This window comes from Miniopterus natalensis, chromosome 5, assembly GCF_054644295.1.
Source record: "Miniopterus natalensis isolate mMinNat1 chromosome 5, mMinNat1.hap1, whole genome shotgun sequence".
Taxonomy (NCBI): Eukaryota; Metazoa; Chordata; class Mammalia; order Chiroptera; family Miniopteridae; genus Miniopterus; species Miniopterus natalensis.
This window is the reverse complement of record NC_142085.1, coordinates 7,650,794-7,667,712: the sequence shown is the minus strand read 5'-3', so window position 1 is coordinate 7,667,712 and position 16,919 is coordinate 7,650,794. Positions and strand designations below refer to the sequence as shown.

Genomic DNA, 16,919 nt, shown 5'->3' with positions numbered 1-16,919 from the left:
CTCCTTGGGATCGCATCTAGTCTCTACAGAGGACACCCTGTTGCTCCAGAGAAAGCTGCAGCCCGAGCGGGGATGCCCCAGCATCCGCCCCGCTCGCGGTCAGGGTAGGAAGTCTCTAGGAGAGAGGAAGCTTGGGGCTCTGTCCAGCCTGGGAAGGGAAGGTGCCCGGCCTCTGGGCGAGGTGCTTCCTGTGCAGCCTAGGAGCCTGTTGGGGGGTCTGACTGGTTCCCTTGTGTGGTGGGAAATAGCCAAAAATAGTAAACATTGAAGAAGGCAGCCTGTGGCAAACAGCAGGAGGTGGTCGGCAGAGATGAGAAGTCTGTTCAGCCTCCGTTTCCATGACACAGAAGGACAGAGCTGGTCCTCTGCCCTGACCTTGCAGGAAACCTGTGTTCCAGGTGGTTTAAGGGGCTAAGTGGAGCCACAGAGAGGCCTTGGCTCCAGTACTCTGGGTGGCTTCTGTGGGAGGCAAGGGGCACACAGGGGCCACCTCATCACTCCATGGGGGCCTTTGCATTTCATTCCTGAGCTTGCTTCTGTCAGAAACCAAGCTGAGGAGGGGCGGGGCAGGACAGGGACGGACAGTGCCTTGTGGGGAAGTGGAAGCGGGTTCTTCAGCATGTTCATTCCTGGCCTCCAGCATGCTTTGAATGCCCACAATAAAATGAATAGGATCACGACCGAACCAGTTACACTGCAGTACAGTTCTGGTTCTGTCCAGGGGCCCTGTTAGCAATCCCCGTGAGGCAGTGTTGCTCAGCATATCCCAAGAGCCCAAGCCCGTGGTGAGGCCAGGCCAGCGGGCCACATTGGCCCCCACAGCCCCAGGGAATATAGGAAACAGCATCCCTTTCTAATAGACTGTGTCTCTATTAATTTATTTAAGGAAATTAACATATTAGTTCTCAGGCCAGAGGATTTGTAAAACATTACACCAAAAGGAGAAAAACAAGCAGTCAGAAACCAGCCCCTGTACCGCACCCAGCCCTGCCCCTCGGGCCTGCACCATCCCCGGAGGCCCAGGAAGGGGCAGGTCCCAGGAGCAAGGCCCTCCATCCTCAGGTGAGCAGTCCACCTGGGGCTGCACTGAGGGCTGGCCTGGACACACAGCGAGGTCTACACTGTCTATGGCAGAGCTGAGGCACGGGATGTGCAGGGCTGAGCACAGTGGGAATAAGTTAGGTAACAAAGCCCTAGACTTGCTAACAACAGCACGACTGCACCTCCCGGAGGTGGGCAGCAACCAAATGTAGTGCTGGGAATGGAGGGGGGAGCCCACTCCTAATTGCCACCGGGCAGAACCAAAGGACTGTCTGAGAGCAACAGCCCTTTAAAAGGACTTTTTTCTTTAAGGCATTAAGGTAAACTGAGTCCCAGTGAGTTTCTGAGTCCTAAGGGCTCTAGGCAGGGCTGTCAGCTCTGTGGCTCTCCCCCACTCCATGCTGGTTGGCTTGGGGGGTGTATGGCAGAGTAGGAGCTGGAGGGTGGGTGGGCACCTAGCCTTGAGAGCTGGTAGGCTGGCTGGGCCCCCCAGCCCGAGGGAAGGGGCGGTGTTCCCAATCACAGCTGTCAGTACAGGCGTCCCCGGTCCAGGCCTTCGCTGGGTCTTGAGTGGCTCAGCGGCTCATGCAGTTCTGGACGTCCACAAAGCCCAGGCGTTGCCTGCGCTTCCGCTGCTCCGTCATCTATGGTTAAATGATGCGAACAGGTCAGGCCACCTGGCACCCTCTACATGGCCTTGCCGTGGGACTGGCGCCCACCCTCCAACTGAGGACCCAGCTGCCGTTCAGCACTGGCGACAGGCCAAGGCCTTCAGGGTCAACGAGCACGTCAGCCCCAAACCCTCTTCTCAAGTAGCATGTTACAACCCCGATTAGATGCAGAATCCACCCCACCTAAAAGGGGCTGCCCAGCCTCAGTGTCACTGCCTGATGGAGAGGAGGCACCAAGCTTCCACTTGGCATGTCCTTCAGGGATGGGACTGCCAACCCCAGGCTAGCTTTCCACAGAGGGGACAGTCTGTTTGGGGCCCGTCTTCTGCTTCAGACTAAGAATGGGGGCCAGGAAGAAGGGGGCATACGTGCCACAGCACCTGTCCCATCCTCCCCATGGCAGGCTGGGCTGTGACCTCTCAGGACGGCCCGAGGCTGCCCGATGTAGGACCCCAGGGGTGGTGCGAGGCTGGGGCTGGGGTGCACACCTGCTCCTTGAGCTCGTTGAGCTGGGCAGTAAGGTGGGACACCAGCTTCATGGTGGAGTTCAGCTTGTCCTGGAGAATCCGGATCTCGTTCTGCTCCCCCTCCCCTTCGTTGCTGACGAGGGACATGGCCCGCATCCGGGGGAACCAGTCCAGGTTCTTGTTCTGAAAAAGATCACCATTGGGCTGAATGAGCTTGGGCCGGGCCCAGGAAAGCCTCATGGAGAAAGGCAATGCTGCCAATACTTGGCAAAAGCGCTGCCAGGGGCGAGTCTCAGGAAAGTCCGAGTTGAGAGTTGGCCAGGTCCCCTGGGGCTGAAGTGAGCTGGCAGTGAACCCTCTGTGGTCAAGGCCCAGCCCTGTGACCGGCTGACTTCCGTTAGGCCGCCTTTGGTCTTTCACTGCTATCAGCACCATCTGTTCATTCTCACGACACCCCTCAGAGGTGGGGGGAAGCCTCTGCACCAGACCCCGAATCTTCCTTCCTTCTCCCCTCCCCTCCCCCGGCATCCAGGCCCCACGCCCCAGCTGAGGGAGCAGGAGGCCTGCAGAGGCAAAGTCACTCTTCCCAGGACAGGAGTTGGGGGGAGGGGGAGTGCACCAAGCAGCTTTCTGGTTCCTTGTGGCAAGCTGTGAATTCTCAGACCAACTGATAAACCAGTATTCAAAGGTCAGTTCAAATTATAGTCTTAAAAAACAACTTTTTTCCCCACTAACTAGGTCTCTCCCTTCAGCCTGCAATTTATCTGCTGTGCGGCAGTTTGAAGATGCACATCAGATGGAGCTGGTTTCCTCCTTTACCCAAAACATGACGTATATTCCCTCCAAATGGTCCCGAGCAGCAGCCACGCAGGGACTGCCCCGCTCCCACGCGCCACAGCACCACGCACCCATGGCCCGGGGACATCACACCCGTCCTTTGGGGCTGATGGGTTTCCAGTGGCTTTTTCTTGACAACAGAGCCCAAGCAGGGCCGTCTGCGGCACAGGCAGCTGGCTGGGCTCCGCGTCCCCACAGGCTGCTCCAGCTGCTCCTCTGCTCCCTGGCTGGCCTTTCCCCAAGGGGCCACGGCAGCCCCGCCCCCAGGCCTCCCCAGTCAGTGCAGACGGCCATGGCCACCCTCCCAGGGCCCGCACCTTGATCATCTGGGCCACATAGCTCTCGGGCCCCGTGTAGTCCGTCTTGTTTTTCACTCGGACCAGCACGATGAAGTACAGGTAGTTCCACATGTTGTGCTCGAACTTGATGTGCTCCTCAAATGACACTGTCTTGTTATCAAACTTGTCCCTCTCCAGACCTGAGGATGCAGAGGACGGGGAGGAAGCCACTGCCTCCGAGAACCACGGGGCCACCTGGTCCAGCGCACGCCACCCCTGCCGTAGGGACGCCTGCTCTCAGGCCAAGTCTGATGCACGCAGGCAACAACCCACTCTGGGCCATGTAGGTCACTTCTACTGAAAGCACTAGCCACTTGGTGTGGAAATCCGCCCGCCTCAGCTGCAGCCCTCCGCAAAGGCAGCTAAGGACCATGGGGGCAAATGCGAGAATTCCTTGAATCCAGAGAAGCAGGATTTGTCCTATAGGTGACACCTGCTCCTTAGCCCGCGGTGACTGGAGAGGGGACTAGCACTTCATACCACGGATGGGAAGAGCCCTGGCTAAGACCAGAGGCTTGAGGCTACTGGCTGGGCTTCAGTATCTCTGTACATTAGGGTTTAAAGGGATGGTCTGAGGCCCTTTCCTGCTCCATTACTCCAAGTTCAGGCAGGGTCCTGTTGTCCCCAATTCTGAGACGAGCAAACAGCCATCAAGCCATCAGCCCCAGAGAAGGGTTCCCCAGTGGCCACAGGAACCCAGGGAAGGGCCAAATTGAGGCTGCCACCGGCCCAGATAATGTCCCAACCCAAGGGCCGCTCAGTCCCACCGTGGCCTGCGAGACAGGAACCAGGCCTCACCACAGATGAAACACGTGGTCTTGAGAATCTCCTCTTTCTTCTGCTTCTCGCTGCGCAGGTCAGCAAAGGTGTCAATGATCACCCCGAAGATGACGTTCAGCACAATGATGATGACAATGAAGAAGAACAGGAGGTCGTAGACCACGCGGGCCGGGAACAGAGACTCCTGCAGGGCAAGGCAGGGAGGTTGGGCCCTGCAGTCCCCATCACCAGGCAGGCAGGGCTCTGGCCGGTCAGGGCTGTGACAGAGAGGCCCAGCCCACAGCAGAAGGAAGATGGCAGAGTGGGCCAGCCGCACACCACGGAGAAAGAATCGCACCCCCAAGTGTGGACTGGGAAACAGCGACTCAGGAGGAGGCCAGTGGGACAAAGCCCTGGAGAAGGAGCTGGGCTAGGGGGCTAGGTTGGCCTACCCCTAACTTCTGGTTAGGGGAGGAGCCAGCATTGCTGGCTCTGCCCCGCCCTCAGCACGCCAGGCTCACAGGTTCCAGAAACCCTGTCTGGCTAGGGAGAGGGCTTCTCAGCCCCAAGGGACTAGGGACAGACTGCTGTCTGGGAATGCGAGGCTGCCTGAGCCAAATCCGGAGGCCTCTTTATGAAACCAACTCAGCTCCCCTGCTGTGGGCTAGGGCTCTGCCTCACGGATCCACCCACCGGCTGACTCACGGCTTCCCCAGCCTGGGCAAAGCTGGGTTACCAAGGTCTTTCCTCAGAGCATCCACAGTGAGCGGTAGGGTGTCTGAGGTGAGGCTGGGGTGAGGCTGGCTCAGCAGCAACGTAACTGCACAGAGCGGGAAATCAGGGAAAGGGGTACACTGGGGGCTAATAACACTGAGGACTGAGGGGCCAAGCTGCTCTGCCTGGGGACGACCTGAGGGCAGGATCCTCACAGCTGCTGGCCTGGCCAGGGCTGGGGCCACATGGATCTGGAGTGGGGCGGGGGTGCTCACATCTTTAGAGGGCTTGCGGAGAATGTCGCCCACGCCACCACCATTGCGCAGCCCATGGTTCATAACGGTGACAATGCACATCAGCAGGGTGTCACAGGCTCGCTCCGTGCTGTCCAGCTCCTCGTCCTCTATAAGTGCAGTGTGTGCTCACAGCCAGGCCCGGCCACCTGCCTCCACTTCCCATCCTACCCGGATCCCAAGACACATCACCCTCACCTTCCAGGATCTCAGTCACCGAGACCCCTGAGACACAGTTCATCCTGTCCCCGCTGCACGTGCCCATGAATGTGGCAGCTCCATGTGGCATCCCCAGGGGGCTGGCTAGAGGGGACATGAACGAGGTCACAAGGAGGTCCAAATGCCTAGCCTTATCTTCCCCCTGGCTCTGTCCCCAGCATCACATCCTCCAGGAAGCCTTCCCTGATCCTGCCAGGTCCCCACTCTGTCTGGCTACAAGAGAATGGTCTGCATGCCCCCCCCGCCGGGTTGTGCACCCCAGGCCTGGCACACGGGCAGCCCCTGCAAATACTGAGTCTAACAGGAATGACAAGGTCTGCAAGCAAGTGGCTCCTTAGGGAGCCAGAGACCCAAGGCTCTCCCACCCCTCAGCCTGTCCCAGGGAAGAGGGAGGTGTGAGCTACATGCCCCAGAACCCAGTATGGGAAACTGAGGCAGGGGCGGGGGATAAGCAGCCCCAGGCCCCGGCCCTGGCCCTGGCATCAGTGGTGCACGCAGCCCTCTCACCCACGCTGCCCCGGCCCGGGCCCGGACCTCTGGAGTGGTTGGCGGGCAGCCGGTCAACCTCGAGGATGAAGTCGTCCTTGAGGAAGAGGAAGCCGACGATGGAGAAGAGGTAGACCAGGATGAGGGCCAGCAGGGCGGTCAGCAGGATGGAGCGGCCATTGCGGGTCACGCTCTTGATGACATTGAACAGAGTCTCCTCACGGTAAATGAGGTCAAAGAGCTGCAGGACAGGGATGGGGCCTTGAGGGGCTGGGACGCCGCCGGGCCCGAGGGCTGCAGGCTGCCGGCGGTTTCCCACGGCCTCCTCAGGTAGGGTCTGCGCTTAGGCAGGCACAACCCTGCCAGTGGGCCTGAGGGAGAGGCTTCTCGAAGGAACCTGGAGTTCTAAGTCCAAGGAAAGGGAGGGGCGAAGGGCAGGTGATGCCGCACACAGAGGGAGAGGCACAGCCAACTCTGAGGGTGCGCTCGCCACGTGCAATTTATGCGCACTAGCTCGTTTCAACCCCGCAATTCTCTTAGAAGGTAGGTGCTGTTAATTATCTGTTTCACAGATGGGGAAACTGAAGCGCAGGCTAGTGAAGAAACTTGTCCAAAGTCACACAGCTAGGATGGTCCAGTACCAGAGCCCAGGCTTAAACCAGCACCATACAGGGGTGATGGGTCAGACGGGGGTCAGGAGTGGCCATCAGGGCCTTGAAAGCCATGTTGGAGTCAAGCCAAGGAGGACTGGAAATCCACTCCTCCCAGCCCGGCAGCAGGAGGACTGGACAGGGATTGGTGCTGCAGAACCGCACACAATTCACCCTGCACTGCCCCAAATGCCCCTGCACCCCACCCAGCCCGGCCCCTCAGCAGGTCTCACCAGGATGCTGTAGAACAGCTCATGGGCAAAGAGGCCCAGGATACTAGTCAGGATGTAGCCCACATGGTAGAGGAACTCCATGTCCATGACCATGGCCTTATAGCCCCGGATGAAGGTGCCACGGTTGCCCACGAAGCTCACCACGAACACAATCTTGTTGGTCAGCTGGGGGCGAGCACAGGGCATGGGGGTCAGGGTCCCACTGCCCACCCTGAATCTCTACCCCAGCCACCCTGCCCACCGTGTACCCAGCTCAGAAGCCACGCCTTCCATGGAGTGGATCTGAGCTATTCCTGCTCAGCCTGGCAGGCACAACATTAATGAAAATGCTTCCAGAAATGCACCTGTGTTCCTGGGACTAGAACAGAGAAGCCTCTGGGTCCCCCAGTGCCAAGAAGAAAGTGAGAGGTAAGTAAAGCAAGATGGGTCAGAGAAGACCACCCTTAACCTTTACAGTGACTAAGTTAGGAAAAAACAGCCCCTTGCTCCAGGCCCTTTATTTCCATCTGTCAGGAAATTGCCATGATATACAAATCCTTGCAGTGCACAGCTAACACCATGTGCACAGCAGCCCTGACGCTGGGGCTCCAAAGTGACTCCTGGCCAGCTTCCCAGTTGTCCAGGGAGACAGAGGAGGCACTGAGGGGGTCCCCACCACAGGTCCATAATGAGCTTAGGATCCCAACCCAGGGATAAGGGGGTGGGTCAGAGCAGTGGCTGCAGGTGGGTAGCAGGGTGTTTGGGTGGGGGCTCCCTCTGGCACTCACATTGAGGGCACCCAGGATGTTGAGCGTGGGCCCAATGCCCAGGTAGTAGATGGAGCGCAGGATGAGCGCCACGATGAGCGGGCGGACACTGTAGCGCTTGGTGAACAGGGCGGCGATGGAGAAGCAGATGAGGATCCAGAAGAGCAGCGAGATGAGTGGGGAGTCCAGCACTCCTGGGGCAGGGAGCAGGGCTAAGCACGGTGTGCTCAAGCCCCACACCCTAACAAACCCCAAGGAACACCCCTTCCTGGAAGCCTTCCCTATTAAGTTCCTGGCCACCTGGTTTAGGGCCCCCCTCGCACCTGCATCCCTAGGCCTAAGGCAGGAGACCCTCTCTAGCTGCTGCCACTATATCTGGTCTCTGGCTCACGTGTGTACATGTGTGAGCTGTCTCCAGAGGTCGAGGACCCTGTCTGTCCCACTGGACCACACCTGTCTCCCCATGATGGGGTGTGCAGCCCGGAGGGCAGCGCAGGGGTGCTTCTCCCCACGCTGCACCTGGTTCCCTCAGAGCCTGGCTCCCTCTGGGCTCCGAGGCGCCTGCCTGCCAGCGAGCGCCCTGTCCTGACCTGTGGATGCGCCCTCTACGTAGGGGTAGAAGAAGGCGATGATGATGTTGATAAACACGGCCAGGTTGAAGGAGATGCTGCCCCACAGGGTCATGCGGCGGGAGAACCAGTAGATCAGCGGCATGCCTGCGGGGAGAGGCTGGTGTCAGGGACACTGATCAGTGCCATCTGCTCACCCCATGTGGCCCACTGCCCGCACAAGCTCCAGGCCCCACTTAAGGGAAAAACACTGGAGCCCTCCTAGGGGTGGGAGTGGGGCAGCCGCCTGCAGGCGAGGGGGGCATCGGGCCCAGCGCCAGGCCCAGCCCTGCCCGGCAGCCCCAGCGGGCACTCACTGCGGAGCTTGCGCTGCCACTCCATCTCGTTGTGCAGGAAGGAGGACTGGTCGAAGAAGTCGCTCACTTTGCTGCCCTGCTCGTCCTGCTCTGTGGTGGTGAAGAGCCGGTGCTTGGTCTCCTCCGTCAGGAACTGGCAGATGCCAGGCACGGGGAATACAATCTGCTCCATGCTGCGGTCCTGCCGCACGATCTGGGCGCACAGAGGCCCATGGTCACGCCTGGACTGAAGCCACCAAGGGCCGAGCCCAGGACCTCACTCCCTGCACCCCACCACCTTCAGGCCCCACCTCGATCTGGGACGTATGGTTCTCATAGTAGGCCAGGGGGTCCTCCTCCTCCTCCTGCGCAGGCGGTGAGGACTTGAGCATTTGTGACAGCTGCTTGTTGTTGAGGCTCAGCTGGGGGTGGCGAGGGCGCTGAGGTCAGGCCAGGCAGCCCCCCACCACAAGTCCGGAGCCCAGCTCTGAACTACAGCCCAGGGAGTGACACCCCCAGCCAGACCAGCCTCAGCCCCACAGGGGTGGGAGGGGTGGGAGAGCCATGTCCATACAATCCTGACAGTCAGTGCCCTCCGCAGTCCTCCCCAGGCGCGCCCTAGGCCCTCTCCGGGCCTGCAGACCCACGAGGACCCCCTCCAGCCTTGCTCCCCCTTGAATCCGGGTTTCACCCCTGGGGCCCCCCCAATTTAGCTCACAGACCCTCGCTTTTTACTCAGACGCGGGCCACAGCTCCGCCCCATCCCCAAGCCCGCACTCGGGTCCCAGACCAGCCCCCACCAGGACCCCCGGGGTCAGAGCCCCGCCATCCAATCCCAGCCTCACCCGGCAAATGCCCCCCACTCGCCCCGCCCCAGGCCTAGGCCCCGCCCATGCCCACCATGGAGGAGATGCCCTCCGCCTCCTCCTCTTGGATGCGCTTCACAGGCTTCAGCAGGTGCTGCAGCTGTTTGTTGTGCCTGGAGAGCTGCGCGAGAGGGCAGTGCCCAGTCACCGCGGCGCGGCCGCCGGGCACAGGGTCGCCAGGGCGGGCGGCGGGGCGGGCTGGTACCTGCAGCGCCAGGATGTAGATGTTGTGGCCCACTTCGCGCGGGCTCACCTCGGAGTTCTCACGCTCCTCCTCCTGCAGGTAGGCCTTCTTGATGACGTCCACCTGGGGGGGCAATGCCTGCTCGAACGCGCTCTTCCTGGGGTGCCGGGGCACTGGGCCCTAATCCTCATGCCCGCCCACCCCAGCAGGGGCCCTTCCCACCTGCCCACCGGCCCAGCCTCACCAGCTCCTGGGGCCGCAGGCTGACGAGGATGCGCTCGGCGTTCTCGCTGTCGTGTCGGCTCTCCATCAGGCCCAGGAGCAGCTTGGAGGCATTGTCCTGGGCAAAGGGGGGCAGGCCACAGTCTGAGGGCCCCACCCTCTTCGCTGAGTGCCCCATAACAGCCCCTCCCAACCTCCCCATCCCCGCTGCCTCTGGGGGCTTGCTGAGAAGTGTCCTACATATCCAGGCCACCCAAAGGCCTTCACCCCCATGCTGTGCCAGGCACACTCAGCCCCCAGACAGCAGGCGCAGGCGCACGCACAGGAGGCCCTCGGATAAACCCAGAATATGTTTCCTTCTATCCTTCTAGGTAAGTGTACATCTGGCATGTTTGCTCACACATTCACTCACGTGTACAAATAAACATACACACATCACATACATGCAACCTGCACACCACCACATGCTTGCACATGTACCCACACACATACGCATATGCACATGACACGTCATATGCATGTGTGCACGCACATCACATGCACACCCATGCACACTCAGCGGGCTGCACAGGCCCCACCTTGAGTAGCAGCACCAGGTCCATCCGGTACTTGCACAGGGGACTGATGTCGTTGAGAATCAGCGCAGTGATGATGTCTATGCCATTGGACTCGTGCGTCACGATGCAGGTCTGGCGGGGGCAGTGCGGGGACACGGCCCAGGCCCCTCAGAATGGTGGTGGCTCAAGGGGCCGCAGCCTCTCCCCGCCCAGCCGCTCCTTCCTCCCACGTCCACGCTGCCACGGGCCGCCGCCCTCGCGCCATGCTGCCCACCTGGTTCTCGTGGCAGGGGCCCTGGCAGTACTCGGTGAGGGTCTCCAGGGTCTGGATCACGAGGCCCACGTTGTCCTCGTTGATGTAGAGCCCCAGCAGCCCCAGGCCCCCCGTGGTGCTGCCGCACATGATGTCCAGGAACTGCAGCGTCTCGCACACCAGGTTGTAGTTGGTCTTGTTGTTCTGACAGCGCAGGAAGTTCTGTAGAGCGCAGATGAGGTGGGTGTGGCGTGGCTGGGGGACGGGGGAGGCCCCCTGGGGACTGATCCTGCCTGCTGCAGGCCTGGGGGGACCACCAGCCAGAGCAGAGGTGCCCAGGCCAGATGGCAGGGGTAGGGGTCCACAGGCTGGCGGAGGGCAGGGCAGGGGCGGGCGTGTGGCGAGGCCCTCACCTGCAGGTCCCGGTTGTGGTTCTCGCACAGCAGCTGCAGAAAGCGCAGGATGGGCTGCATGATGAGCACAGACATGCCCATCTCGTTGCTCTGCACACGCTCGCCCACCTCATGCCCCCGGCGCAGGCTGGAGCCCAGCGAATAGCGGGACGAGGAGCCAGGCATGGAGAAGGAGGCCACGCGGCCTGCGGGGCAAAGCCTGGTGAGGCGGGGCTGCCGGAGGGCCGGACCCTCGCCCTGTGCTCCCACGCTGAGCCCCCTCCCCACATCCTAAGCCCTTATCGGCCCTGGGACGCCCTCCCTCTGCACCTCTGACCCCGCCACCCAGCACCCCCACCCTGTCCCCATGTCCCTGCCCCCAACTCTGACCTTTGGTGGTGGGGTCTGCCGGCTCCCGGTCCTCGCGGGGCTGGCTGCCCAGGTCACTCATGTTGACGGCCACCGTGGACTTGGTCTCCTGCTGGGCCCGCTTCATGCGGTCGTGCAGCACCTTGAAGAAGCGCTCTGACTTCTTGTCACTCGTCATCAGGTTGTAGAAGGACTTCTGGGGGCGGATGGTTAAGTGAGGAGGCAGCCTCGGCACTGGGCCTGGCTCTAAGCAGCCCTTGGTGAGCCCCCAGAGACCTGTCCTGTGCTGCAGGGACAGGGATGGAGCACAGATGGGCCCCAAGACATGCCCAAACCAGACTGAGGCTGGGGAGCCAGAGACACCCCTGCATCCTGCAGGCTGGGTGGGGGGCGGTAGAAGGTAGAGGGCCTATAACTGCTGTAACTGATGCTAGAGGCTGGCACTGGCCTCCGAATCACCTTCTGCATCTGCCCCTGGCCTCTATCTGTGCCCACACAGCAACCAGGGGTCCCTCTGACATCTAAGTCAAGTCCCTCCTCTGCCTGAAACCTTGTAGTGGCCCCATCTTACCCAGAGGAAGTCATACCTCACAGCACCCACAAGGCCATGTGACGGCCTGCCTCACCCTGCCCACTGGCCTCATGCTCACCTCTGGGGCCGTCCCAAACGCTCCATCTAAGCTACCCCTCCGGAATGATCACCGTGCAACATGCCCTCCCTGGCACGTAGGCATTACAATTATTGACTGTTGTCCCCGCTGGAATATAAGTACCAAGAGCACATGGGTTTTGTCTCTTTTGCTCACTGCTGCATATTTAGTGCCTAGAACACTGCCAGGCACACAGTCCCTGCAGACTTACTAAAAGAATGAAAGAATGAAATGGGGATAAAGCAACCAGAGAGAGCTTTTTGGAGGAGGCAGGCCTCTGGCTGGGCACCAAAGGCTGAGGAGGATGCTGAAGAGGAGGGAAGAAGGCCTGAGCAGAGGCTGAGAGGTAAGAATGGTGGACAGAGCAGAGGGCAGGGCCGTGGGGAGGTCAGCTCAGACCTGGCTGGAGCAGAAGATGGAGTGTGTGGATAGAAAAGTGGCCACATGACACAGGGAGTAGGTGTGGCAGGTGGAGCTGCCCACAGGCACCCAGCCCAGCAGCGAAGCCCCCATGGCCTCAGCGACTTGGCACACTGTCCCCCTCCTGAGTGGGAGGCACCCCCACAAAGGAGGGGACCCCTGACACTCACACCCACCCACTCCACACCTGGATCTCTGTGTTGCCACCATCCAGCAGGCGGATGGCCAGACCGATGCTCTCCTGGAAGATCTTCTCGTTCTTGGTGCTAGTGATGAGGTCACACACCAGCTTGGTGGCCCCCTCCTTGTCCAGCCGGCACTGGGTGGCTGCAATTGCTGACCAGTCTTGGTCCAGGCCTGGAGTGGGGGGACTCTCTTGAGGGGGAGATAATGGGGTGGAGCAGCAGGAAGGAGGGCCCAGGACCTGGGCAGACGGGCCACCCAGAGGCACAGAGTGGGGAGGCAGTACTGACCAATGCCCATGGGGTCCGGAAGGTCCCCCCGCGAGCTGGACTTCCGGTTCTGGAGGTAGTTTTGCAGCAGCATCTTGCGTAGCTGGTTGCCCTGGGGGGAAGGAGCAAGGCCCCTTTAACCACTAGCCCGACAGTCCGGCCTGATCCCCTGATGTCGCCAGCCTGCGCACTCACCCGGTCCCCGTACTTGGCCTTCTTGAGCAGCATCTGCTGCAGAGTCCGCAGCACCTTGACGCACAGCTTCTCCTCTGACTGCATGAGGTCCTTGGTGTGCTGGATCAGCCTGGCCACAGAGAAGGAGGGCACACTTGGGGCAGCCTCTCCTGTCTCCCTCCAGACACTGCCCCCGCCTCATCCCTGGCAGGAACACCCCCCCAGCCTCCGACCTGTCTCAGACTGTTGCCCCCTGTCTGCTTGCCACCCCACCCCAGCATTCCACTCACTTGGACAGGAAGCCCCCGCTCTCGCAGCGCTGGTAGGCCTCGCTGCCCTCAAGGAAGAGCAGCTCGGGCCAGTGCAGCACGTCCACCAGCACGGACAGCTCGGCCTGCACCAGGGGCTTCAGGCGCTCCTCCAGGGCTGTGATGATGTCCTGGGTGGGCAGACAGGATCACCACCATGGGCGATGCGGGAGGCCAGGGCCCAGCAACAAACAGCCCCATAGAGTGCCCGGCAGCAGGCTGGGGGCCCTGGGCCCATAGAGCCACCCTGCACAACGTACGCCACCTATCTGCTCAGAGCCCCTGGCTGGGAGCTGCGGGCCCTCCTCCAGCTCTGTGACCTTGGGCAAACCCCTTGCCCTCTCTCAGCCTCTGTCCCTGCCATGTGGGGACAATGAGCCACCACACACCCTCTACAGGCCCACAAGACAGTGGACATAGGTGCATGGCCTAAACAGAAAGGTGCTGCCAGGACTGCCGGGTGTCCTGACCCTCTGTGAGCGCTAACCCCACTGGCGGGCCCTGGCTTCTCCTGGCTGCCCTTAGTGCCCTGCCAAGGCCTGCACTTCGCAGCCCAAGGAGGGGTGGGCAGCACAGGAAGGGATGCTCCTCAAAAATGCCCCTCCAAAGCCTCTCCCGTAGGGTGCCCCACCCTACCTGCAGTTTCTCGATGATGTTCTTGTAGTCCCACTGGTTGGCAGTGGGGGTGACTCGAGGGAAGGCCCGTGTGGCTGCCTTGTAGTTGGAAGCATTCCGCTGGGCAGCAGCCACACAGCTGGCACCACTGCTAAGCAGCAAGCTGATGTGGGCATCCAGGTCCATGGGCAGTGCGATGCCCCTGCCCTTGGCTGGGGGGAGAGGGTGGGGAGGCTAAGCCAGCCAGAGGGCCAGGCCCAGGGCTGCCGTACCCAGCAACAAGGTGAGCCGCACCGAGCTCTAGGTGGGGGACTCCCAGCCTGGCCCCAGTTGGATGAGGTGCCCTCTTCCCCTCTTTAAAGGGTATAAAAAAAGGGAGTTTCTGCCTCCTTAATTTCGCCCTGGATCTACCCCTCCCCCTCCCCCCACTCTCCCTAACAACCTCCAGGCCTCCCTCCTGCCTGAGACTACGCGCAAGCACAAGGAACAGGGGTGAGCACTGTCACTAGCATTCTCCCCCGGGGACTGACTCGGGGAGAAAGCAGCTTCTCCCAGTGCCAGTGACTTACTGGGAAGAGGGCGGATGAGCTTAGGGGTAAGGTGTTTCCTGTGGGGCAGGCGTCCCTGTGGCGCAGCGGGGGAGGGTGGGTGGCGCTAGCCAGCGCGGGCACACTCACCCACCATGGCGAGGGTCCTGATGCAGGCCTCCACCGCGCCCTTGTGCTGCTGCTGCAGCCACGGGCACTCGAGCAGCCGCGTGGTGGACTGCAGCAGCTGCACCACGATCGTCTGGTGTGTCTGCGGGGAAACAATACCTCCTGCAGCCCGGGCCACCCTCCCCTGGGCAGCCCCGGCCCAGGGCCCAGGGCCCGCTGAGAACCGGTATGGGTGGAGAGCCTCCACCAGCTACCATGTGCTCTTTACGAGCAGGGAAAAGGCACCCCCCTCCTCAGCAGTCACAACCTGCACAACTGCCCCCAGCCGCCCTGGGAGAGCTCCCCACGGCCCAGGTCTGGGGCTGGCCCTTTTCTTCCTCCAGAAATATTTTTAAATAAATTAATGTTGTGAAAAGTTGACTATTTACATGGTTCAAAAACCTGAAGGTAACAAAAAGGCACGCTTCGAGAAGCCTCACCCCTACCTTTGACCCCACACCCTCACTTTCCCCCTCCTGCCCAGGGGCTGATGAGAGGTAGGTGAAGCTCATACAAATGACCAGAGTCCCCCAGTCCCAGAGAGGTCCCAGGGCCCAAATACAAGTGTACAAATACACCCACCCTTGCTGTGAGGGGGACCCAGCATTTTCCTGACCACTCTCAGCATCACTGCCCACTGCACCCCCGGCCCTCCACCTGTGGGGAGCCCCTTCCACTGGTTCCTGCGTATTCTTCCAGGGTTACTCTGTGATTCAGGGTGTGTGGTGGACTCCTTCCTCGAGGGAACCTGGCTCTCTCCCTCCAGAGGCTCTGGGGCTGTGAAGTCTGGGCATCTGCTGAGGGCTTATGACTCTTTCAGTGAGTGGAGCCCAAGCTCTGCTCACTAGCCTACCTATTTCAGTTCTAGGGCCACCACAACCAACACTGAGGCTCTCTGCATGAGTCCCTGGCACCCCAGGATCTGTCATTCCAAGTGCACTTAGGAATCCTGTTCCACGGTGGGGTTCCCACTTCAGTCCTGATCACAGAAACTGTGAGATCATAAGTGTTTGTCGTTTTAAACTGTTACCTTTGGGGAAATTTGTTACCAGCATAGATAACTAATACCCTTGGATATCCTTCTGCAGTATCTTTATGCGCAACAAGCAAATATAAACATGTATTCTGATTTTCCCCTTTCCCTACCCAAAAGCTGCCAGGGGCAGGTGAAGCTCACCTGCAGGGAGGTGCTGTTCTCGGAGAACGGGGAGCTGAAGAAGGCATTGATGGTGTCCAGCACGACAGTCAGCACATACTTCTCCAGGGTGGAGTCTGCCAGGCGTTTCTCCCGCTTGCTGCAGACCTGGGGTAGGAGAGCGAGATTACCGGGGACGCCCAATACATGGGCCCCCCCACCGCCACCCTTTGAAGGCCACTCGGGCCCGCAACCACCACAAGCCCATGCCCCCACGGAGACGGACCCGAGCCATGTCCAGGGTGAAGTTCTCAAAGAGTGTCCAGATGTGGTTGCTGGTGTAGATCTCCTTCATTTCCACCTCCGTGTCCACGTAGCAGTGGTTCACGAAGTTCACGTAGGCCATTTTCACCTGGGCAGCCGGGCGGAAGGTCGGGGCGTGCGCAGGGCCCACCCAGGGGCTCGTCTCTGCGCTCCACCAAACCCGACCACCCCGTTTTCTGCCCTCCACCCTCCCCACGCCTCCCAGTTCCTGTCCACTGCCACACCTCCCTTTACCTCCCGGGCCAAGGGCTGCTCGGCCTGCTCCAGCATCCCATCCCCGCTGCCTCCCAGTCCTGTGCCCGCGTGGACACCGGCCCACCTCGGTGATGCAGTCCTCATGTGTCACCACTGATACCACGTCCTCCAGGGGCAGCAGGGAGGTGCACTTGATTTCCGTGTAGACGTTCTTGCCCTCGGCACAGGCGGCCAGCAGGTCCACCAAGGAGATGTGGTACATGAGGGGGCTGTGGTCCTCCACGCCGTCCCGGGCAGCCTTCATCATGTCCAGCAGGTGGGTCAGTGAGGCTTTGTCATTGTAGAACATGACAACGTCATCACCCGCGTTGGTCAGCTGCAGGGAAGAGGGGTACGCGTCAGAGCCCTCAGTCCAGCAGGCCCTGACCCCACACCTCTCCTGCACTTACCAGAGAGAGGAGATTCTGAGCCCTGCCCTCACTCAACACTCAGGAACCCCTCCCCTGCCTGAGTTTTTGGGGTTCCCTGACCCTCAGGGCCCTCTGCCATCAGGGACACTGAACCCTGGGCCCACAAAGTACCCCCTCTTCTGCTAGGTAAAGAAGTCCACTTGGGCTTGTCTCAGAGGCACCTCCTCCAGGAAGCCCTTTCTAATCTCACCCCCGCCCAGCTCACGGCCTCCCTCCCGTTCCCACAGGGTGTAATTTAAACCACTGAGGAGCACATTCTGCACCTCCTCATGTTAGCAAT

The 16,919-nt window shown here is 60.7% G+C and overlaps 1 protein-coding gene across 1 annotated transcript in view; it reads right to left on the bottom strand.

Annotated features, from left to right (window-relative positions):
* Window positions 1–850: 850 nt before the first annotated feature.
* The window catches only part of ITPR3 (inositol 1,4,5-trisphosphate receptor type 3), a 63,305-nt gene continuing 47,236 nt past the window's right edge, over window positions 851–16,919 (bottom strand). The window contains exons 31-58 of the mRNA XM_016218707.2: window positions 16,294–16,545; window positions 15,937–16,062; window positions 15,693–15,818; window positions 14,498–14,618; window positions 13,842–14,032; window positions 13,188–13,336; window positions 12,919–13,027; window positions 12,745–12,835; window positions 12,459–12,628; window positions 11,223–11,397; window positions 10,854–11,038; window positions 10,462–10,662; window positions 10,209–10,319; window positions 9,653–9,748; window positions 9,430–9,531; window positions 9,259–9,345; window positions 8,670–8,780; window positions 8,380–8,572; window positions 8,045–8,170; window positions 7,476–7,648; window positions 6,709–6,873; window positions 5,874–6,066; window positions 5,319–5,423; window positions 5,103–5,230; window positions 4,153–4,318; window positions 3,334–3,494; window positions 2,201–2,362; window positions 851–1,685 (exon numbers count right to left, since the gene is read on the bottom strand). Of these exons, the coding sequence (XP_016074193.2) occupies window positions 1,617–1,685; window positions 2,201–2,362; window positions 3,334–3,494; window positions 4,153–4,318; window positions 5,103–5,230; window positions 5,319–5,423; window positions 5,874–6,066; window positions 6,709–6,873; window positions 7,476–7,648; window positions 8,045–8,170; window positions 8,380–8,572; window positions 8,670–8,780; window positions 9,259–9,345; window positions 9,430–9,531; window positions 9,653–9,748; window positions 10,209–10,319; window positions 10,462–10,662; window positions 10,854–11,038; window positions 11,223–11,397; window positions 12,459–12,628; window positions 12,745–12,835; window positions 12,919–13,027; window positions 13,188–13,336; window positions 13,842–14,032; window positions 14,498–14,618; window positions 15,693–15,818; window positions 15,937–16,062; window positions 16,294–16,545 (4,044 nt within the window). The 3' untranslated portion in view covers window positions 851–1,616. The remainder of the gene's footprint in view (window positions 1,686–2,200; window positions 2,363–3,333; window positions 3,495–4,152; window positions 4,319–5,102; window positions 5,231–5,318; window positions 5,424–5,873; window positions 6,067–6,708; window positions 6,874–7,475; window positions 7,649–8,044; window positions 8,171–8,379; window positions 8,573–8,669; window positions 8,781–9,258; window positions 9,346–9,429; window positions 9,532–9,652; window positions 9,749–10,208; window positions 10,320–10,461; window positions 10,663–10,853; window positions 11,039–11,222; window positions 11,398–12,458; window positions 12,629–12,744; window positions 12,836–12,918; window positions 13,028–13,187; window positions 13,337–13,841; window positions 14,033–14,497; window positions 14,619–15,692; window positions 15,819–15,936; window positions 16,063–16,293; window positions 16,546–16,919) is intronic.